This window comes from Nycticebus coucang, chromosome 16 (genome assembly GCF_027406575.1).
Source record: "Nycticebus coucang isolate mNycCou1 chromosome 16, mNycCou1.pri, whole genome shotgun sequence".
Taxonomy (NCBI): domain Eukaryota; kingdom Metazoa; phylum Chordata; class Mammalia; order Primates; family Lorisidae; genus Nycticebus; species Nycticebus coucang.
Window position 1 is genome coordinate 11,788,012 of NC_069795.1, and position 24,278 is coordinate 11,812,289.

At 40.7% G+C, this 24,278-nt stretch overlaps 2 protein-coding genes across 13 annotated transcripts in view; one reads left to right on the forward strand and one right to left on the reverse strand.

Moving 5' to 3' along the window:
• The window catches only part of ITSN1 (intersectin 1), a 235,177-nt gene extending 225,388 nt beyond the window's left edge, over positions 1 to 9,789 (reverse strand). For all 7 annotated transcript variants that reach the window (XM_053565715.1, XM_053565712.1, XM_053565714.1 and 4 more), the window contains exon 1: positions 9,541 to 9,789. Coding sequence is in view for 1 of the 7 variants with exons in the window: in XM_053565712.1 (XP_053421687.1) it covers positions 9,541 to 9,545 (5 nt within the window). In the remaining 6 variants the exon portion in view is untranslated. The remainder of the gene's footprint in view (positions 1 to 9,540) is intronic.
• Positions 9,790 to 10,123: 334 nt separating this feature from the next.
• Positions 10,124 to 24,278, forward strand: part of CRYZL1 (crystallin zeta like 1) — a 51,818-nt gene continuing 37,663 nt past the window's right edge. For 4 of the 6 annotated variants that reach the window (XM_053564573.1, XM_053564572.1, XM_053564574.1 and 1 more), the window contains exons 1-3: positions 10,581 to 10,791; positions 15,622 to 15,693; positions 21,928 to 22,005. In XM_053564573.1, coding sequence (XP_053420548.1) covers positions 10,789 to 10,791; positions 15,622 to 15,693; positions 21,928 to 22,005 — 153 coding nt within the window. In that variant the 5' untranslated portion in view covers positions 10,581 to 10,788. The other 2 variants (XM_053564571.1, XM_053564570.1) reach the window with 2 other exon arrangements.

A 24,278-nucleotide genomic window follows, 5' to 3' on the forward strand; every position in this document is an offset into this window, starting at 1 on the left:
ATATTCACAATATATTAAGTGGAAAACATATAGTATAAATCTGTACATACCCGAGGTTACAACCTGTAAAAGCCACGAAGACGGAATTTAGCCCTCATATATGTTTTGCTTAAATTCCAGTGTGCTGTTCAAAATTATGGCCCATGTAAAAATCAGAAGATTTCATAGTAAGTCAACATTTCTAGATTTCTAACTTCTCTTGAACTACGAGATATGGTAACAGCAAAATGCATTCTCCCAGGACTACAAAAATCTGGGCTGAGTTTCTGAGCTGCCCCTCTGATGAGACCACTGTCACTGCCCGTTGCTCTCAGGTCTACTAAAAGGTTCTCAGGTCTCCCAGACTAAACACCTTCACACTGAGCCCCTACTGAATAATTCACATATTGACTATGTGAATTAGTCATGACTACGTTAAATACATAGGGTATTAACAGTCATCATCAGATGGTGAAATTCTTGGTAGGCTTTTTGTTTTCCTTCTTCATCTCTACTTTCAAACATTTTCTTCAATAAACATGTATTGCTTTTGCAGTGCGAAAAAAACTTTTTGTTTTTAATTACAAAATCACAACTATATAATATCACTTCTTCTAATGGAATCAAAACAACTAAAAATAACAGATAATGACTGTGGTTTAAAACTAATTTAACAAGAAGTAATATAAGGTTACAATTACTACAAGATTTCCCTTCCTTTGTTACTAATTAAAACTACAGATTGGACAGATTGGACAAACAACAGTAGGTTTCAAAATAGGTTTCAAAATAGACCTTCCCCTATGGAGCTCAGGAACTGTATTAAAGGGCCGCGGCATTAGGAAGGTTGAGAATCACTGCTCTAAGAGAACAGCTTCTATAGACATTCAACTCACTACTATTTAAGGATTCATATGCATACATTTAAACTTTCTTTCACCAGGAAAAGCAAACAAAATCTCTTCTATCAGAAACTTATACCCATTAACCTCAATTAACTTAATGTTTATAAAGTTAAATATTCTCGATCTTTATTTTAAATTACTGTTTTATTGATCAATAGTAGAAGTTGTATGGGGTTCTCTTTCCTTCAGAGAACTTCACAAAACTTTATACAAATCACCATTCTTTTCACTCTGTCTCTGAGGCTTCAAAGATCTGATCATATTATCCTCATGATAAAGAAAAAGTACAAGTCTAGGGAGAAATGTCAACATCATAGATAACAGCAGTAGAGTCAACAAGTTCCTCTCTATCCCACCTCCAATCCACTCCCCACATAACATCCAGAGGGAGCTTTTTAAACAAAAGCAAACCGTGGGAATACCTATTTAGAACTTAACTCACTGGCTTCCCACCTCCCAGTGACTCTGAATAAAGTTCACACCAGGCCTCTCTCCTTGACTCCTCACTCATCTTTCAACACACACCAACCAACCAGCTGGGTGTCCTCCAGGTAGCAGATGCTCCTCTAGGGCCTGGGAATGAGATCATGGCCAACACAGACACACTCCCTGCCCTCCTAGAGCTGACATCCTGGTGACCTTTATATCAAGTTTCATCCTCCTCGCTTTCTCTAATCATTTAAAAAATACTAAAACAACTGTAATAACTATAACGGAAGGGGTCTAAAAAATAATTGTACTACATATAGATTCTTTACCACTTATTGACTTTATTTAATATTAGTTCTTTATGATAAGGTAAAGAAAAGAGAAGAAATAAAGGGGGGGGGGACTATTTTTCATTGAAACCTGCTGTATATGAAGAATGAACTAATTTTCCTGTATATTGCTCAAGGTTTCTCTCATTACTAGCTATAAAGCTTTTATTTGTCAGTGGCCAAAATATAATACTTCAATTCTATAAGAATAGGGCAGTGGAGTTTCCAATAATTTCAAAAACCGAGGCCAAGCGTAGTGGCTGTGATCCTGGCACTCTAAGAGGCAGGAGGATCCCTTGGACTCAATAAGTCCAGAGGAGTCTGAGCAAGAAAGAGATCCCAGTCTACTAAAAATAGAAAAATCTGCCAGGTATTATACCTGGCACCTGTAGTCCCAGCTACTCAGGAGGCTGAGGCAGGAGGTCAACTGAACCTAGGTGTTTGAGGTTGGTCCTCACACACAGGAATGGCATGTGTGTTTATACGACGGCTTATAATATGACACACTGCCCTTATTAGAATCATCAAAGTCCCTTAGAGAGAAGTAATTAGCCCTGCATGCACACTGATACACACCAAATGAATGGTTTGAGGGGCATCTTGTTTCAATGGTTTTCTTTTCCTTTTTTTTTGAGACAGAGTCTCAATATATCACCCTCGGTAGAGTGCCCTGGCGTCACAGCTCCCAGCAACCTCAAACTCTTGGGCTTAAGTGATTCTCTTGCCTCAGCCTCCTGAGTAGCTGGACTATAGGCGCCTGCCACAATGCCTGGCTATTTTCTTGTTGCAGTTGTCAATGTTGTTTAGCTGGCCTGGCTGGGTTCAAACTCACCAGCCTTGGTGCATGTGGCCGGTGCCCTACCCACTGAGCTATGGGCCACTGCCTTTTGTCAGTGTTTTATCTTAGTCTGCATCCTCCTTAGCTAGGTTGGTTAAAGCACAGCACTCAAAGCCAGTTGACTGTCTTGCAAATGCATGCAACCAAGTACAAGAAGGACTTGCAGACAAAATGAATACAAGGAGGAACAAATTAAAAGCTCACCAAAGCCACAGAGGATCAAAAGCATTCCCCTACAATTAAGAGAGGACATTTAATTTTAACCACCAAGGATAAAACTTTGACCACCTGCTATGAACTTGTTTCCACATTCAAATTCAGTTGAATCCAAAACTGCCACCTCCACAGTTCAACTCCTGGTTCCAAGCACTAAATGAAGGGAAATGCACTCAGTACCACTCCCACCTGGCCAAGTGGAGCCCCCCAATGCACAAGGAGAACAGGTTTTGGTGACCAGCTGCAAAGTGAGCCACAGCAGCCCCACCTTACTAGGCAGCACAAAAAGCTGAAGCCAAAACAATTTCACTTATGTTCTCTCTGAGCAGTAAGCTGCAAAGGCAAGCTACTTATCATTAATTCTATTGAAGAAAGGTTAAATAGAGCCATGATGACTTGAAATAGAATAACTGGCTTATTTTCATATTGTTACTACAAACTTTAGTAACTAAACTTTAATGATATTCTACATTATCACATTAATTTTTTTTTTTAGACTCTCACTTTTTAGCCCCATGGCAGCGTAGCTCACAGCAACCTCAAACTCTTGGGCTCAAGCGATTCTCTTGTCTCAGCCTCCTAAGTAGCTGGGACTACAGCTACTACTACACAACCCCCAGCTATTTTTAGAGATGGGGGTCTCACTCTTTGCTCAGGCTGGTCTCACACCTGTGAGCTCAGGCAATCCACCCCCTAGGCCTCCCAGAGTGCTGGGATTACAGGAGTGAGCCATGGGGCCCAGCCTTCACATTTATTAATAAAAGCTTTTTAGTTTACTTTTTAATGATCTTCCCGTGGACCTGTGACATTGCTGTACACTGAGACCATTGCATCCCTGAAGTGTACTTGCACAAGCCACTTCCAATCTCCAAACTGGTCAACATGGTAACACTTGGATACACCCTTGGCTGCCCCCTCATCACACTTCTGTGGAGTCTTGTATTTTTTTTAAGGCAGGTCCACACCTCAAGTGAACTGCCTTTTCAAATTTCACTAGTCTTCCCTATCACCCTAATCCTCTTTTTCATGCAGGGGTACTTCAAAAACTACTATAGGAAAACCACTGTAAAGTAAAGGATAGCAAGAATACTATGAGGGAAGAATGCTGCCAGGCAGCTGATAGGACTTATTTCTGAGCTAACATACAGGACCAAACAATGAAAGGTATTTAAATTTGTGCCCCACCTAATTTATACATTAATACACATCAGGGATACACATCAATCAGGAAAGCTCTAAGTTACTCTACAACAGAAATCAAGAACATAAAAAGTAACACAATAACTAAGAAAATGCCAGGAAGGCTATGTTAACCAGTGTGATGAAAATATGTCAAACGGTCTATAAAACCAGTGTATGGTGCCCCATGATTGCATTAATGTACACAGCTATGATTTAATAATAATAATTTTTTTAAAAAACATAAAAAGTGCCAGGTGCAGTAGCACAAGCCTGTAGTCTCAGCTCCTCTGGAGGCTGAGACAGGAGGATTACTTAGCCCAGGAGTTGAGCAACATGACAAGACCCAGGCCCATTCATTCATTCATTCATAAATAAGAATGTAAAAAGTATCTAAATACCTAAAAAACATAGGGAGACCCAGTATATAAAATAAATAAACAAGAATGCAAGAAAAGGATCCAAGTGCCTATAAAACATGTCCAGAAAACGGGCTGAGAGTTTTGGACTCCATAGTTAAAAATCTGCATCCATTTTGCTGGCTCTCTCTGCTGGTATCTCAGTTTCCAAGGCATCTGTAAGATGAGTTTTTTTGAAGGTGAAGTAAGTTTACATATATAGAGTGCTGCAAAAGGACTTTACAAATGTTAGCTATCACTATTACAGGTGCATGAGTTTTCTGACTTTCCATACAACACTACTAAACAGGTTGTAAATTGTACTAACATCCCATTCTTCTTCCTTAAAGTAAAAAATTCACTAGTTTTGTCACTGGTTGAGTCACTCCAAAAAAAGGGAATTGGGGGTGGGTGGGACTGGAACTCTCATATATCATTGTAAAAGTATAAATTGCTACCATCTTTCTAAATGGCAAATTGCAAATAAGCATCAAAAATCTTAAAACTTGTGCTTGCATCAGCCGCACATATATAAAGTAGCCATAAAGTTCATGTGCAATTTAAGATAGACAACTATTTGTTCAAACTATTTGTTTAGTTGTCTATTTTAAATTGCACATGAACTTTATGCACACATTGTACTAAAAAAATTTTAAAAACTTCAATCCTGCAATTCTACTTCCAGAAATTTATCCAAAGTAAAAAAATCTTACAAGTATATACAAAGACATACAAGCGTAGAAGGATAGTCACTGCAGGGTTGTGGATAACAGTGGAGGGAAAGAACAAACAAACGTTTAATAAAAATAAATTGGTTAGGGTGGTGCTTGTGGCTCAACGGAGTAGGGTGCCGGCCCCACATGCTAGAGGTGGCTGGTTCAAACCCAGCCCTGGCCAAAAGTGCAAAAAAAAAAAAAAACCATTGGTTAATTATCCATAAAATGGAATAGTATTCAGTTACTAAAACTTAGAACTGAAACTACAGACACAGAACGACACCCATTATAAGATGCTGAGCCAAAAAAAAAAAAAAGGAACAAGTTAGAAAACAACCACATGTGTAACAAGATGCCATCTTTGTTACCAAAAACTATGTTATCAATAACTACATGCACACACAAGACAAGGGTTTAGAGAGAGATGTATGCAGGTTATAGACTTAAGGGTATTTTTTTTTGAGGCAGAGTTTCATTATGTCACCCTCAGTAGAGTGCCATGACATTGCTACATGCACACACAAGACAAGGGTTTAGAGAGAGATGTATGCAGGTTATAGACTTAAGGGTATTTTTTTTTTGAGGCAGAGTCTCATTATGTCACCCTCAGTAGAGTGCCATGACATCACAGCAACCTCAAACTCTTGGGCTTAAGCAATTCTCTTGCCTCAGTCTCCCAAGTGGCTGGGTCTACAGGCGCCTGCCACAACACCCAGCTATTTTCTTGTTGCAGTTGTCACTGTTTTTAGCTGGCCTGGGCTGGGCTTGAACCTGCCAGCTTCAGTGCATGTGGCTGGTGCCGTAACCACTGTGCTATGGCTGCTGGGCCTAGTTTCCTGCTTTTTACTTTTTCTGTATTTCAATGTTTCTACCATAAACATATAATTATCATTATTTCCATTTTTAGCTGAGAAAACTGAGACCTTGAGAAGACAGATCAAACTCATTATGTGTGCTCTAATCCGATTTTCTCCAGAGTTTATGCTCTTTTTTTTTTTTTTTTTTTTTGCTGGGAGTACGGGCACCCGCCACAGTGCCTGGCTATTGTTGCAGTTTGGCTGGGGCCGGGTTCAAACCCTCCACTCTCAGTAGATGGGGCCAGCACCCTACTCACTGAGCCACAGGTGCCGCCTTAAAGTTTATGCTCTTAACTATCCAGCACCCTTAACCACATAAAAACGTGGTAGTGTGTGGTGTACTTTTCATAAAAGGAAGTGAAGGTCAAATTTATTAGCATGAAAAATAAAATTCGAAAATATACCAATTTTCTATACTTTTAGAAACCAATTTTTATAGTATTTTATGTAGGACTTATCATAGCTTATAAAATGGTATTTTGATATAATGATAATAAAATAATTTGCTACTGTGCCATGATTTAAATTTATATTTTGAGTCTCTATGCAAATATTTTGCTACTAGTCCTCTTTCCAGCCTGCCACTCGGAGCATACTATGCCTGATAAAGGCCCTCTCCTTTTAAAATTAACCAAACTTACAGAAGTGGCTAAGGGATAGTACTTGTGATTCCTAATTTATAAAATCAGTGGCTATTAAGTGATAAGATCAATTGGACAAGTAAAGGTTTAAAAAAATGGCCTCAATACAATACAGTTCACTCAACAAATATTTTATCACTTTCCTCCAAGCACTATTAGGTACTAGGGATAAAAGGGTACAATCACATATCTGACGGTCATAGTCAATAGTTTTTAATTAGCAGCCTAAGGTATAAACCTTATTCTGCCCCTTGAAAAACTTGCTATCCACTTCAGGAGCCAGCCTCAGGGGATGCTCAGTAAAAAGGAAGCTTAAGGCCAGTGGTTCTCCAATTTTCCAGCGCAGGAGAAATTCCTAGAGAACCTGTTGAAGATATCAATTCCAGGGTCTCACCTTCAGTTATCTGATTAAGAGGGGAGGGGACAGAAACTTGTATTTTTAACAAATACCCCAGTTAATGCTGATGTAAGTGATCTAAAGTCCAGACTTTGAGAAACCCAACCAGTAAGTGGAGCCATTCCAAAGTGAATAATCATTTAGAAGGAAAAATCTCTATGGCAGAGCAATTTGAACTGAGTGATAATAAACCCAACCATCACTTGAATAATTCTCTGTAACTGTTAAATTTAGCAAATTAAAAAGATGAGTAAGAGTAGAGGAATTTATCAGTTCCTCCTCCTAATCTCTTACAGCTTTGAGAATCTGTCCCAATCTAGGGATCTGGGGAAGAGATAAACTTAAGCAGAGTTTACCAATATTAGAGATAAACATTAAGAAAAAAAAATTGGGCAGCGCCTGTGGCTCAAGGAGTAGGGTGCCGGTCCCATATGCCGGAGGTGGCGGGGGTTCAAACCCAGCCCTGGCCAAAAACCACAAAAAAAAAAAGAAAAAGAAATTGTTAGTCAACTGCAAAAAAAGAAACCAAAAAAACTGCTAAAAGGGACAAACATTTCAGGGAACTTGCTACCACTCCTTTTATGCCCTATTTCACAATGCTTCCTATCTGAACAATCCACAGGGTGCCAAAGTACATTAAAACTTTGTTCATTTCCTCTATCAGGCACAATAATAGTTTTGGGAAGGTACCATGTACCTCAGAAATTTCAAAAGATACATTCTTTATTTCATTCTCCAAAGCATTTCAGGGAGATATATTCTTAAAGAAATTTCAATTTAAAAAAAATAGTATAGCCGGGCGTTGTGGCGGGCGCCTGTAGTCCCAGCTACTCGGGAGGCTGAGGCAAGAGAATCACCTAAGCCCAGGAGTTGGAGGTTGCTGTGAGCTGTGTGAGGCCATGGCACTCTACCGAGGGCCATAAAGTGAGACTCTGTCTCTACAAAAAAAACGAAAAAATAGTATCAGAAATGATCCTTACCGGGCTACTTAGGTGTCTAAAATAATTTTAATACCATCACCAAATTAGTGTCCCTCATTTCTTAATTTAGATCACTTAAAAGTTCCTGGGTTCTTTACTAACCCTCTTGCAGAAAGAATTTCTCTTTTATGTACTCTGTGTGTGTGTGTGTGTGTGTGTGTATGATGTATGCGTGTGTTTTTAATGTTTCTAGTTATAAGCAAACTCTCATTAAAACAAAAATGTTTCACGCAAACTAGTAAAAAAAATTATAACAATAATATTCTGGGCTCAGAGACAGACAAACAATAACTACGAAGAGTATAGTATTTAAGCTTCTAAATCTTAACCTTAATTAAAGTCACCCAAAAATAAAGGTATCCCAACAAATGTATCTGTTCTATTGGGGGGGAGGTTATAGTGGCACCAGGCAACCAGCTGGCCTGCTGGTTCCTGCCCTCACATCCGGTCCACTGCATAATCCATGAGATCTCTGCGCCTTTCTCTTCGTCCATGCAACTGGATTAGTAAAACTGCATCTACGCTGACAGAATTGAGATTTTCCAGATGCATTAGTTTGTACCGTATTTGCTTTTATTGTCTACTTTTTTATTGCCCTTGTTTTTATTATCTGTACGTTTTGACCACGGGGACAGTCAAGAGAAGGATGCCAACAGACAAGCACAAAGAAACGCATCTGGCCGGAGCCTGCATATATTTAAATGTTCAGGTTGGTGCTGCTTTCAGAACAGCACTGACGATGACAAAGTTCTAAAGGAAACTTTCATATTGAAGAGGCTATCAAAAAGCTCCACAGCCTCCAACTCAACAGAGAAGCCGCTAATCGATTTCTTCAAAAGCAAAAGCCTCCTTTCCGTCAGAATCACAACAAAAGATTGCCCGTAGGAAGTGTAATCTACGAAGTTGCCTTCTAATCCAAAAGCAATAAAAGCCAACGGAGATGTAGCCTATTTCTCGTCGGTTTCCTTTCCTTGGGAATTCTGAGTACACGTTCGGGGGAGAGCCCGCAATTGTGCCGTGGGTCTGCACCCTAAGACTGTGTCGGTGCGAGGAGAGAAGGCGAAGCGGCAGACCCCGGAGATGCGCGCCCACGACAAGGGGAGCCGCCTTCCGTTAAATACCGACACAGCCGGCCCGGGCGGCACCACTCAGGGCCGAACGGCATTGACTGCCCTTCACTGACAAGGCTTTTTCAGGCAGGCGAGAAGGAAGAAGGGGGGATAAGCTGGGCTCCAGGCTGCGGGAGAGGCGGGAGGCGCGCTGCCGTTCTCCGCGAGCTCCGCTTCCCAGGAGCGGGAGAGGCTGGGTCTGCCCGCCACCCTCCGGCAGCCCAGGGCAGCGGGGTCAGCCCTGCAAGGACCGTCCGTCCCTACGTCCCCCACCGGAGGGAACGAGCCCGCTCGGCTGGCCCGGGCTGCAGAAGCCCGTTCAGCCCAAAGCCCGTCCCACGGCCTCCGGCGCCTCTCAGCCGGCTGCCCCGCTGCCGCCCCCGGGAAGATGGGAAGGATGAGGCGAGGGGCGACCGCGCCACCAGCGCGCGCGGCGCTGGGGTGAAGGGCAGCCGGGGGAACGCGCGCCGGCCCGCGAGATGGACGCCCCGGGCGGCCATCGCGCCGACCCCCGCCGCGGCCGCCGCCTCCAGCGCCCAGGCCGCCGCAGTCCAGCCCGCTCCTCACCTCATCTCCGGGCGGGTCCGCTCTGCCGACCCAGGGACAAATCAGTGCAGCTCACACGCCGCGGGGAGAGATACCAGAGCCTCAGCCCCACACACCATCCCCGCCTGCCCTCCTCCGTCCGTCCCGGGGCCAGCTCGGGATTGCCTTGCGAGCCGCCGTACTACGGAGCAACCAAGCTGCGCTCCCTCCCCTCGCTCCTCCACTCCTCTCTACCTCCGTCGCTCCCTCCCTCGCTCCCTCGCTCCCGCCTATCTCTTCATCTCCCTCAGCTGCCTCCTCCACCCCATCCTCTTTTTCTATCTCCGCCCACCGGTGGGTGGGGACAACAGCCTACCAATCGGAAGGAAAGCCCGATACCTCCTCACCGCCCCCTGCTGCTGGCCGCACCCACCCCAAGAACGAAATGAGGGGGAGTCGAAAAACTGGCCGAGGACTCAATGACAGACAAATAAGCCAATCAGCAGGTGCGGAGGGGGCGGGAGTAGGCCTCCCCCCCCACCCCCCTCTTCTTTAATTCCAGCCTGCCCACACAGAGGCGTAACAGGTTTCCGGTTTGAGGTTTCTCTATAGTGGCTTTGGTGATTTTGTTCTATGTCACCGCCTTGCGAGACACTAGATGTGATCCATTCAATTTAGGAAGGTTTTAAAGGAGAGACTAATATGGAGAAGGAGGCGGAGCACAGTGCTAGGAAGGTGGTAGGATAAACGAACGGCTGGAATGAGGAAGGGTGTGACATTTAACTCAATCTGCATAAAAGGAATCCATCCAGGTTACAGAGCTTCTCCCGAGCGCGCCCTTGGGGCGCTGCCTCTTGATCCCCGAGGGTAGCAATTTAGGACTGTAGTTTCGAGGTCGGTTGCTATGGCGTTCCCTACAGCCTCCCGGAGGCCAACCCCGCCCCTCAGGACTGACGAGCGGCCTGACCAATGGGGGCAGCGCCTGGATTGAGAGGGCGGGTTCTCTGCGGAAAAACTGGAAGGTGGCGGCGGTGAAAGCGCAGGTCGTTGGGGCCGCTTAGAGGGAGGTGAGCCCAGGGAAACGCGTTGTGTGTCTTCGGCAGCAGGACTTGGGGCGAAAGATTGAGAGGCGCCCCGCGGAACCGTCCGGCCCGGGGGATTGGGGGCGGGGGGTTCGCGTTGCACCTCCACCTGAGACCGGTTCGCGCCGGGGCCTAGCTTAGCGGTGGCCGCTGAGGGGCGGGTAATACTAGATTAGACCGACGATTTCCTGGCTCTTTGCAGATTTTGATGGTAGGTTTCATTTTGGTTTGCTTATCACGCCAAGTTTATGGAGACAAAGGTCTAGAAGATCCTTTCTACTTAATCTCCCAGGTTGATTTCCCTCCCCTGCTTATTTTTGTACCTATAATTTTAATTTCTTTTTCTTTGTCTAGTACTCTTTCCTTGCCACTTCTTCCCTTTCTCGTTCCTTTTTCGGAAAGCAGTTACCGAACAGGGTATTCGCGTTTGTGTGGCTTTTGGGCCAAATTGCCCTCTTCATTAAGCTCAACGGCCGAATGCTCTGTAAGAAGCTTCTCGGGATCACGTTAAAAGTGCAGATACTGATTCTGTAAGTCTGGGCCTGGATCTGAGAATCTGCATTTCTAATCTCAGGTCTTGTCCGTCCACGTTCTGAGCAACAAGGTTCTAGTTCAATTCAGCCCAGTACAGATAAAATGCGAGCCAATTATGTAATTTTCAATTTTCTGGTAGCTACATTAAAAAAGTGAAAAGAAATGTGTGAAGTTAATTTTAATGATATGCTTCATTTAACCCAGTGAGTCAAAAATATTATCATTTCAATGCTTACTCAAATATTTAAAAATTGAGATACTTTTTTTTATATTAAGTCTTGGAACTCTGGTGTGTAATTTACGCTTAATAGCATTTAACCCCAATTCTGACTACACAGAGTTTTGGTGCTTAGTAATCACCTGTGGCTAGTGGCTCTGTTACTGGACAGCGCTGATCCACTGATTCCTGTGTATAATAATCCACTGCAGAAATTAAAAAGTTAAAAGTATATTGCAGTGACTAAACCCTTGGCTACTCACTGAGATGGGCTTGAGAACTACCTTAGAGGTTTTTCTCTGCCCCCAACTTACAGAAATAATTGTATAAATCGCTGACATTCATTGAGCACATTGTGTTGTGGTGAGTGCTTTGCAAATATTATATAATCCTTACAGCAACCCTTTGAGGTAACTACTATTATCCTTATTTTACAGATATGGGATCTAAGGCCCAGAAAAGCTAAAATTAAGTAGCCTGAAGTCATACAGTTAGTTTGTAGGAGACCCAGGATTCAGACTGGGTCAGCTAAGACTAAATCCCATCCATCTGCAGTGTAAAATTATTACCTTTTATTACAAATTTCACTTTAGTGATGCCTCTGTTCTAGTTTATGACAGGTGATAAAATGAGGTTTCCTTCTGCAAGATCAAGTTGCCAGTCATGTGCAATGAAATATTTTGGTAGTTTTACAACTCTCTGTGTGCTGTGCATTTAAAAACAAAGTTCTGGACTGAATAAGAGTTGAAAACCTCTGGACTCTGGAGGTAGTGAGGGAGTCCTTTTTCATTTGTATACTTCCATCAGGGAGGAAGGCAGGAAAGCTTAGAAATTCTTAAAGTGCCTCACCGTAGAGTCAATCACAATGTTTGTTTATTTTGTTTGTTGGAAGCTTTTTCTTTTTCTTTCTTTTTTTTTTTTTTTAGAGACAGAGTTTCACTTTGTTGCCTTCAGTCGAGTGCTGTGTCGTCATAGCTCACGGCAGCCTCCAGCTCTTGGGCTTAGACGATTCTCTTGCCTCAGCCTCCCAAGTAGCCCGGACTACCAGCGCCTGCCACAATGCCCAGCTATTATTTTTGTTGCAGCTGTCGTTGTTTGGCGGGCCCAGGCTGGATTTGAACCTGCCAGCTTAGATGTATGTGGCTGGCACCTTAGCCGCTTGAGCCACAGGCGCTGAGCCAGTAGTGATTTTCAGTGGAAAAAATAGACAAAATCTGTGCTTTCATTGACATCACAATCCTTTCGAAAGACTAACAGCATCAAAATTGTCATACTAATAAATATTATAGGGAAAATTAAAGTATTATCTAATGAATTTCACTTTTTTCCCATTAAGAAAGTTAAATTTCTGTTGTTCTGGATTATGCTATATTAAATAGCCCTACATTGAATAGTAACAGGATCAGAGATTTCCTATCTTTGGGATAATGACCATCCCACCTCCTGCTCCCACCTTCAGAGATAGGGGAATGCTCATGTAAGAAATTCTAGACTCTTAAGAGAAAGTATATTCTGAAAATCAACAGGTAATAAAAATAAAGCTTTCAGATGGCGCCTGTGGCTCAGTGAGTAGGGCGCCGGCCCCATATACCGAGGGTGGCGTGTTCAAACCCAGCCCCGGCTGAACTGCAACCAAAAAATAGCCGGGTATTGTGGCAGGCGCCTGTAATCCCAGCTGCTTGGGAGGCTGAGGCAGGAGAATCACAGAAGCCCAAGAGCTAGAGGTTGCTGTGAGTCCTGTGACATCATGGCACTCTACTGAAGGCGGTAAAGTGAGACTCTGTCTCTACAAAAAATAAAAATAATTAAAAAAAAAATAAAGCTTTCATGGAGGAAGGGTATTTAGAGACTCAAAAGAGGTCTATGTTGAGAGATGCTGTGCTAAATAGGCACATGTTGGAAACCCTGGTGACATAGATAAGCAGCAATTTGACATCTCCAAGCAAATGGTGCCACTCCCCCACTTTTTGCTTCTGCTGAAAAGCTATATCCAAAAATGATAATGTTTTCTTTTCTGCTTTTTTATCTGTCTATCTATATATATATTTTTTGACACAAAGTCTCACTTGGTTGCTGTGTAAAGCCATGGCATCATCATAACTCACAGGAACCTCAAACTTTTGGGCTCAAGAGATCCTCTGTCTCAGCATCCCAAGTAGCTGGGACTACAAGTGTGCACCACAACAGCCAGATATTTTTCGAGATGGGGGTCTTACTCTTGCTCAGGCTGTTCTCGAACTCCTGAGCTCAAGCAATCCATCCACCTCAGCCTCCCAAAGTGTTTATCTATCTTTAGATCTCAAGTTGTATCAAATATAGAAATTATGCCACACATATATAAATTCAATTTAATGTGTCTTTATAATATTCATAGAAATCTAGATTGTCATATTTAGAAGGGACCTTAATGTCATCCGATCACCATGTCTCACTAAACTGATGATTGAATCTCTTGTTAAGAATCCCTTGTAGAGTGGCACCTGTGGCTCAGTGAATAGGGCACTGGCCCCATATACCCAGGGTGGCGGATTCAAACCCTGCCCCGGCCAAACTGCAACAACAACAACAAAAATAGCTGGGCGTTGTGGCCAACGCCTGTAATCCCAGCTACTTGGGAGGCTGAGGCTAGAGAATCGCCTAAGCCCAGGAACTGGAGGTTGCTGTGAGCTGTGTGACACCACGGCACTCTACCGAGGGCGATAAAATAAGACTCTGTCTCAACAACAACAACAAAAAATCCCTTGTAATATGTATCTAGCCTCTGTTTCAATCCCTCTAGTAATAGGGACCAAAAACTTCATTAGGGGTTAGCCATCTTACAACAGACACAGAAAAACAGTGCAGTTATATGTAGCAGATACCTGTGTGTTTGCACATTGCTTATGCAAAAGGTCCTTTGAGTATACAGATTTCTGGAGATTCTTGCCTTCCATGTAGAGATTTCCTCCAACTGTTATAACAAGGCATTTACTACCCACTTTAAGAAGCAGAGCTGGCCCATCTGGTTAGGACTACCGTCTTCCATAGCTTACATAGTATAGTATTTGAACCAAACTTCTTGCTAGTTGTAGTTATGCTAATCATGTTTTTTAGCTAAATATTTGTGCGAGGAGTTTGAAATTGTTTTCTGATATGAGATGTGTATGCAAAGTCTCATGGATTAATAAGAACTTTGTTAAAACAATTCACTTCTCTGCAAATGATCAAAATATAACTGAATATTTCTCCTCAAGAATCCAACTAGTATTATAATACTATACACAGGTCCTGACACAGGGTGAGGAATAGGGCATTGTATACCCACACTGCTCAAAAGAGCCTGATATGACCAGGTTGAGCATATGGAGCTAAGTTTCAGTTGATTTCATCTGTTTTTCTGTAGCCTGGCTGTTTTACAATGTATCTTTGTTTACAAAGTATCTTTCTTTAAAATAAAAATGAGAGTGGGTTAGACTCATAATTGAACTCTGAATCTGGAGCTGCCATAGTATGGCAAAGTTTTTGCTGGAGAATTAAAAAAAACATTGAGTATGTAGGAAGAGTTTGGACTTTCAGGAATTTAGTTGGCCACAAGATAACAGATTGAATAAGGGAGAGAAAAGAAGACATTCAACAGCCTGGGGCCATTGCCCAAGCCTAAGGCATTGAGGTGTTTGCACATCATGTGTGCAAAGGTGATGGCTCTTAAAAATGAGAAGGCCAGGAAGGATATGATAAAGGAAAAGAATTCTTTATGGCCAGTGATACTGAAGGAGTTATGATTGAATCTAAGGTCTCTCTGATGACTGAAGATTACAGTAAAATCTTGTTTAGGGGAAAGATGAGTCTAGTTTTTTTTTTTTTTTTTTATTGTTGGGGATTCATTGAGGGTACAATAAGCCAGGTTACACTGATTGCAATTGTTAGGTAAAGTCCCTCTTGCAATCGTGTCTTGCCCCCATAAAGTGTGACACACACCAAGGCCCCACCCACCTCCCTCCTTCTCTCTTTCTGTTTCCCCCCCCATAACCATAATTGTCATTAATTGTCCTCATATCAAAATTGAGTACATAGTACAAAATTGAGTACTGTTGCATATTCTTTTACTATCTTGATAACTTTATGCAAGAATGATTATCTAAATTTACTTATTCGAAGACTATTTATAGTGTTCATTTTATCTTTCCCAGCAGTACTTTTCAGTTTTTGGCTTTCGTTTTGTCTGGAAAACTTATTTTTGTTTGTTTACTTCATGTGAGTGTGTGTGAGTGTGTGTATATATATAAAAATATATATAAATTTTTTTTTTAGGTGACTATGAAAGGCTTATATTTTCAACAAAGTTCCACAAATGAAGAAATAACATTTGTATTTCAAGAAAGGGTAAGAAATATTGTTTAATTATTAAATGAAACAAGGTAGTGTATCTTCCTTATGTAACAGTCACTTTTAAATAACCTGTTATAATATTTTGAGTGGAAATAAATAAACAAATTACTTAAATGAAACTCATCAAGTTATAGTACTTTTGTTTAATCTTTTTGTGAAAATGGTAGTTCATATTATACTATAACTTTTTATTTTTTATTTATTTTTTTACTTTGTATATACTATAACTTTTTAAAAGTTTTGTTTTTAATTGACACATAATAAAATTGTATATATTTATGGGTAAAGTGTGATGCTTTGATACATGTATATATTGTGTAATGATCAAATCAGGGTAATTAGCATGTCTGTCACCTCAAACACTTGTCATTTCTTTGAGGCAAAACTATTCAAAATTCTCTCTTCAAGCTATTTCAAAATATACACTGTTGTTAAGTATAGTCACCCTCCTATACAACAGAACGCTAGAACTTACTCCCCCTATCAATTCATAATTTTGTACTCATTCACCAACCTCTCACTGTACCCTTCCTGCTTATTTTCTTCAGCCTCTATTAACCATTACTCAACTCTCTACTTTTGTGAGATCAACTTTTTTAGATTCCACATTTGAGTTAAATAATGCAGTATTTGGCCTTCTTTTTTTTTTGAGACGGAGTCTTACTATGTTGCCCTCGGTAGAGTGGGATGGTGTCACAGCTTATAGCAACCTCAAACTTTTTTTTGAGACAGCTTCAAGCTGTTGCCCTGGGGAGAGTGCTGTGGTATCACAGCTCACAGCAACCTCTAACTCCTGGGCTCAAACGATTCTCCTGCCTCCACCTCCCAAGTAGCTGGGACTACAGGCACCTGCCACAACACCCAGCTATTTTTTGGTTGTAACCGTCATTGTTGATTGGCGGGCCTGGGCTGGATTTGAACCCGCCTTCTCAGGTATATGTGGCTAGCGCCTTAGCCTCTTGAGCCACAGGTGCCGAGCCAACAACCTCAAACTCTTGGGCTTAAGCAATTCTTTTGCCTCACCCTCCCAAGTAGGTGGGACTACAGGTACCTGCCACAATGCCTGGCTATTTTTTTTGTTGTTGTTGTTGTTACAGTTGTCATTGTTTAGCAAGCCCAGGCTGGGTTCAAACCCACCAGCCCCAGTGTATGTGGCCAGGGCCCTAACCACTGAGCTACTGGCATCAAGCTAGTATTTGGCCTTCTTTGCTTAGCTTATTTCACTTAACATAATATCCTCTAGATTCATCTATGTTGTCACAAATGACAGGATTTTATTCTTTTTTTTTTTTGTAGAGATAGAGTCTCACTTTGTCACCCTCAGTAGAGTGCCGTGGAGTCACATAGCTCACAGAAACCTCCAGCTCCTTGGCTTAGGCGATTCTCTTGCCTCAGCCTCCCAAGTAGCTGAGGGTTTTATTCTTATTTGTGGCTGAGTAGTATTCCATGTATGTGTGTTTGTGTAATATATATCCCACTACCACATTTTCTTTATCCTTTCATCCATTGTTCAGTACTTAGGTTGATTTCATATGCTGGTTATTGTGAATAATGCTGCAGTAAATATGGAGATATAGATATCTCTCTTTTTTTTTTTTTTTTGAAACAGAGTCTCAAGCTATCACCCTGGGTAGAGTGCTGTGGGTGTCACAGCTCACAGCAACCTCAAACTCTTGGGCTTGAATGATTCTCTTGCCTCAGCCTCCCAAGTAGCTGGGACTACATGTGCCTGCCACAATGCTGTTTTTTTTGGAGTTGTCTATTTTTTGGTTGGAGTTGCCAGTGTTGTTTGGCAGACCCGGGCTGGATTTGAACCCACCAACTGTGGTGTACCTGGCTTGTGCCCTAGCTGCTGAGCTACAGGCACCAAGCTGAGATGCAGATATCTCTTTAACCTTGATTTTATTTCCTTTGTATATATACCCAGTGGTAGAGATTATTGGATCATCTAGTTATTCTTTTAATTTGTTGAGAAACGTCTGGGAGTTATCCATAATGGCTGTACTAATTTATATTTCCACCAACGGTATATAAAAATTCACCTTTCCACATCCCCTCCAGCATTTGTTGTTTTTTGTCTTTTTGATAATATTTATTGCTAACTGGGGTGAGTAATGTCTCATTGTGGATTTGATTTGCATTTCCTCAATGGCCGTGATCAAGTGTGATCTACCACAGGGAAGAAAGGATAGTTTAACATATGTGAATCAATAAATGTGATATATCACATAAACAGAATGAAGACAAAACCCTGTGATTATCTCAGTGGACACAGAAAAAGCATTTGAAAAATATAACATCCTTTCATGATTAAAAAGCCTGAACAAGTTAGGTATGGAAGGGACATACATCAACACAATAAAGGCCATCTATAACAAACCCACAGCTAATATCATTCTGAATAGAAACAAGAATGAAACTTTTTCCTGTAAAATCTGGAACAACAAAAAGATGTCCCCTTTCATAACTTCTATTCAATGGAATACTAAAAGTCCTAGCCAGAGCAGTTAGGCAAAAGAAAGAGCATCCAAATGGAAAAGGAGGACATCAAATTGTTGGCAGACAATGTGATCTTAGGTGTAGAAAACCCTACAGATTTCACCAAAAAACTGTTAGAACTAATAAACAAATTCAGTAAAGTTGCAGGATACATAATCAATATAAAAATCAATAGCATTTCTATATGCCACCAGCAAACTATCGTAAAAAGAAATTAAGAATGTAAACCCATTCATTTACAGTAGCTACAATACAAATAAATTTAACTAAGGTGGGGGTAAAATATCTCTACAACTATATGAAAACTAAAGTATTAATGAAGAAAATTGAAGATATTAATAAATAAATGGAAAGATAGCCTATGTTCATTAATTGGAAGGTTTAATATTGTTAAAATGTTCATACTCCCCAAAGCAATCTGTGGATACAGATTCAATGCAGTCCTAATCAGAGTACCTTGTTCTATATCAAAATGAACAAAAAAAAAAAAGATGTTTTTCACAGAAATAGAAAAACAATCCTAAAATTCAGATGGACCCACAAAAGACCCTAAAGTAACCAAAGCAATCTTAAGCAAAAAGATGTGCCTGCCACAATGCTGTTTGAGCAAGGCTGGGGACATTTCACTATATGATTTTAAACACACACACATATATATAGGTGTGTATATATATATATTTATTTTTTATTTTATTTTATTTTTTTGAATAAGTTCGGTCTGGATGACGGTCTAAGAAAAATTCTGACTCTTCAGAAAAATTCTGTCCAGGTTCACACAATCATGAGTAAAATTTATAAATTCATTAATATTATTGAATATCTATAAATTCATCAATATTATTGAATATCACAAAATGTTATCAAATCTGAGATTTGACAGGTTAAGGGGGCGCTATATAAGTACCTATTCTTAGCCAGTTTTTGATCTAATTTTCGGCATATGAGGACTGAGAAAAGTAATTTAATTATTGGTACCAGTATGGTTATTTAGAGGAGATGATGTTACATTGGCTAATATAGGTGGATGACATTGTCTGAATTTCGATTTTTTTTTTTTTTTTGAGACGGAGTCTCACTCTGTTGCCCCAGGCTAGAGTGCCATGCTGTTAGCCTAGCTCACAGCAACCTCAAACTCCTGTGTTTAAGCAATCTTCTTGCCTCAGCCACCTGAGTAGCTGGGACTGTAGGTGCCTGCCACAACACCTGGCTAATTTTAGTAGAGATGGAGTCTTGCTCTTGCTCAAATCCATCTCAAACTCCTGAGCTCAAGCAATCCTCCCATGTTGGCCTTCCAGATGCTAGGAAAAGAGTTGGAACACAAAAACTTTTAGTCACCAGGATGGTGGTGTGGAAAGTATTAGGAAAACAAAACAATCTTAGTACCCTTATGTTGCAAAATTAACCCAATTCATGCTGAACACCACAGTTAAGGAAGTTATCAAAATGCAGTCATATTTTAGGAAATACTTTTTTCATATAAGTTTCAGAGCTTCTCAAAGTTACTTCATTCAATAAGGTTTAAGTGATCTTTAGTTTTGTATTACCTTGAGCATATATATAGTAAAATTTTCATATAATTAGCAATTATAAGAAAGGTTTGTGGCAAGCCAAAATCATTCCACTGTAAATATGGGGATGAAAAACAAATGCCATATATATATCAGTATTTCATAGTAATAATAAGAATCTCTAGATCAAGAACACAATCTACATTTTCTCCCTTGCCTTTTGCTACCTCCCAAAAGCATTTAGGTCAGGAGTCTAAATCTCAAAGATAGCTTGGCTTCTACCATTCGGTCTGGATGACGGTCTAAGAAAAATTCTGGCTCTTCAGAAAAATTCTGTCCAGGTTCACACAATCATGAGTAAAATTTATAAATTCATTAATATTATTGAATATCTATAAATTCATCAATATTATTGAATATCACAAAATGTTATCAAATCTGAGATTTGACAGGTTAAGGGGGCGCTATACAAGTACCTATTCTTAGCCAGTTTTTGATCTAATTTTCGGCATATGAGGGCTGAGAAAAGTAATTTAATTATTGGTACCAGTATGGTTATTTAGAGGAGATGATGTTACATTGGCTAATATAGGTGGATGACATTGTCTGAATTTCGATTTTTTTTTTTTTGGAGACAGAGTCTCACTGTATCACTATTGGTAGAGTGCTGTGGCGTCACAGCTCACAGCAATCTCAAACTCTTGGGCTTAAGCGATTCTTTTGCCTCAGCCTCCCAAGTAGCTGGGACTACCAGCACCTGCCACAATGCCCAGCTGTTCTCTTGTTGCTTTTGTCATTGTTTAGCAGTCCCTGGCCAGGTTCGAACCTGCCAGCCCCAATGTATGTGGCCGGTGCTGAGCCAAAATTTGGAATATTTTTTGCTGACGTTTTATCTAGTGGTGGAATTTGAGGGGTAATTAAATACCATCAAGTTAGTATTTTGATCCTAGAATCCTATGGGGCATGCTGAAATGTCCAAGACAGATGTTAAAGAAGAGATGAACAGATGCCTCTTAGAGAATCTGAAAAGTTTTTCTTTCTTTTTTTTTTTTTTATCATAGCTGTGCACATTAATGCAATCATGGGGTACAATGTGCTGGTTTCACATACCATTTGAAATATTCACATCAAACTGGCCAACATAGCCTTCACCACATTTTCTTAGTTATTGTGTTAAGACATTTATATTCTACACTTAGTAAATTTAACGTGTACCCTTGTAAAATGTACCGTAGGTGTGCTGAAAAGAGTTTCATTTATAGGATTTGAGAAAATTCCCAGGCCAGGAGCTGTGGCTCACACCTACAATCCCAACACTCTGGGAGGTTGAATTAGGTGGATTGCTTGAGCAAGAGGGAGACCCCTGTCTCTACTAAAAATAGAAAAATTAGCCAGGCATTGTGATGAGCAGCTGGAATCTCAGCTACACTGGGAGGCAAAATGATGGCTCAAACCCAGGAATTTGAGGTAACTATGAGCTATGATGCCAAGGCACTCTACCCGGGGGAACAAAGTAAGACCCTGTCTCAAAAAAAAAAAAGAAAGAAAGAAAATTCCCAAACTTAGTAAAGGCTATTTGTTATGTATATGTGTGTTTAAAGATATCCGTGTAAGTGGGAAGATCTGATGTTTAGAGATTAATTAGGTTGAAATAAAGTACAATATTCATTGTTCTACTTTGTTATCGTAACTTTGTTGTCTAAACATATATCCACGTTGGTATCTAAGTGCTTTTCAAAATATATACTTTAAAGCTTTTAAAAAAATTGTGCCCCAAATTCCCTTTGTTCTTTTTTGATTACATACTGTTGAATAATTACTTGTAGCTTTCTATTTTTTTTTTGAGACAGAGTCTCATTATGTCACCCTGGGTAGCGGTCTATGGTATCATAGCTCACAGCAACCTCAAGCTCTTGGGCTCTAAGTGATTCTCTTGTTTCAGCCTCCCAAGTAGCTGGGACTACAGGTGCCCACCACAACACCTGGCTATTTTTTGGTTGGAGTTGTCATTGTTGTTTGGCAGGTCCAGGCTGGCTTTGAACCCGCCAGCTCCCGTGTATGTGACTGGCGCCCTAGCCGCTGAGCCTACTTGTAGCTTTTTAGTTGTTAGCTGTAAGATTGGGGGTTGGTTTAGTTTTGTTCAGTTACACGTGAAAATGTTTAGAACGAAAAGTCATGTTCTCATGGAAATGTGTAACACGTTTTTATCATTTGGTTCTAGGAAAATCTTCCTGTTACAGAGGATAACTTCGTGAAACTTCAGATTAAAGCTTGTGCTCTGAGCCAGATAAATACGAAGGTATTGATTTTTTTATTATGACCAAAAGTCAAGTGAGATTGTTTAGTATATTTAATGTACAAATATAATGATAACTGACTTCTGAGTGTCATAAAACGATTATCCTTAGGTGGCACCCATAGCACAGTGGTTACAGTACCAGCCACATACACTAAAGGTGGTGGGTTCGAACCTGACCTGGGCCAGCTAAACAACTGTGACAAAAATTAAAAAAAATAGCTGGGCGCCTATAGTTCTAGTACCTGGGAGGCTGAGGCAAGAGAATCACTTTAAGCCCCAAGAGTTTGAGGTTGCTGTGAACTGTGGCTCCATGGCACTCTACTGAGGGTAACATAGTGAGACTCTGTCTCAAAAAAAACCAAACTATCAAACAAACTATCATCCTTAGAGGAACTGAAAAGCTAGAAAAAAAAAATTATGCATTTTTGTATTTTTTCATTAAGGGAAATTATTAGTTATATTGAAGTGATGTATATCCTTATATGAAAATTTTTTTTTTTTTTTTGTGGTTTTTGGCCGGGGCTGGGTTTGAACCTGCTACCTCTGGCATATGGGACCGGTACCCTACTCCTTGAGCCACAGGCACCACTCTATATGAAAATAATTTATAAACTCCTTTACTTTGTAAAACTCTGAGGGTTTATAATTCATTTTTTATTTGTTTGTTTGTTTGACAAAGAATCTTGCTCTGCTGCCCAGGCTAGTACAGTGGCAGGATCATAGCTCACTACAGTCTCAAATTCCTGGGCTCAGGCAGTCCTTCTACCTCATCCTCCCAGGTATCTAGGACTCCTGGTGTGTACCACCACACCTGGCTGATTTATGTTTTTATTTTTTGTAGAGACAGGTCTTGCCATGTTGCTCAGGCTTGTCTTAAACTCCTGGCCTCAAGCAGTCTTCCTGCTTCAGCCTCCCAGAGTTCTGGAATTACAGGCTTGAGCCACCACCATGTTTGGTCTGAGAGTTTATAATTCGTAAGGCCTATTATCAAGGAAGAATTTACCTTTATAAATATAGTAAAGATAGAAACCTAATAAATTAATTTATCAACCATCAATTCTATAGATATTTCTAGTTATTCTTGTCATTTCTCTTTCTCCCTTTCTCTCAAAACACACACCCCCCTGCAGATCTTTCATCATTGCCTATGAAATATGTGGAAATTTTTCTTTTTTTAGTCAGAGTCTCACTTTGTCACGCTTCATAGAGTGCTGTCATGTTACAGCTCACAGCAACCTTAAACTCTTGGGCTTACGGCCACGCACAGTGGTTCACACTAATCCTAGCATGCTGGGAGGTTGAGGTGGATGGATTGACTGAGCTCAAGGGTTTGAGGCCAGCCTGAGCCACAGCGAGACCTCGTCTCTAAAATAGCCGGTGTTGTGGTAGGCACCTGTAGTTCCAGCTACTCAGGAGGCTGAGGCAAGAGAATCGCTTAAACCCAAGAGTTTGAGGTTGCTGTGAGCTGTGACACCACGGCACTCTACCAAGGTGGACAAAGTGAGAAAATACTCTTGGGCTTAAGCAATTCTCCTGCTCCAGCCTCCCAAGTAGGTGGGACTACAGGCACCCACCACAATGCCCAACTATTTTTTTTTTAATTGTTTGGGATTCATTGAGGGTACAAAGAATTTGTTTAAATTCCCTCTTATAATTGTGTCCTGAAATTTTTCAGATGTAAATAAACTACAGTTAAATGTGTCACGATAGGGGCGGCGCCTGTGGCTCAACGGGTAGGGCGCCGGTCCCATATGCCGGAGGTGGTGGGTTCAAGCCCAGCCCCGGCCAAAAATAAAAAAAAAGAAAAAATGTGTCACGATAAATAGAACAAGTCTAGTTACTTACTAGTTTTCTAGAGATTAATACTATACTTATTGGACCCTTAACTTACTGGATTTTGATGTCACCATAATTTTCAGAGATCTAAACATTTTCTTTGATGAAACTCTCTCTGTTAGAGAGTTGCGGAATGAGGTATAGTTGTTCCTCTGGACAACTCTGTAACATGAGCATGATTTCAGAAATTAATGAGTGAGATCCCTGAAGTGTCTTCACCAAAAATACTAGTAATAGACCTTATCTGAAGACTTCTGTATTCAGAAGATGTTCTTACTAAAACTATGGAAAATCCATTAAAAATTGAAGTCTAGGAAATAATCTCCTTGTCTAACAGAAAGAAATGGTAAGTTATGGTAAAATCTGTTGAATGAAATATTGCACATATGTTAAAAATAATTGTTTGTTTTTTTTTTTTTTTTTTTTTGTGGTTTTTG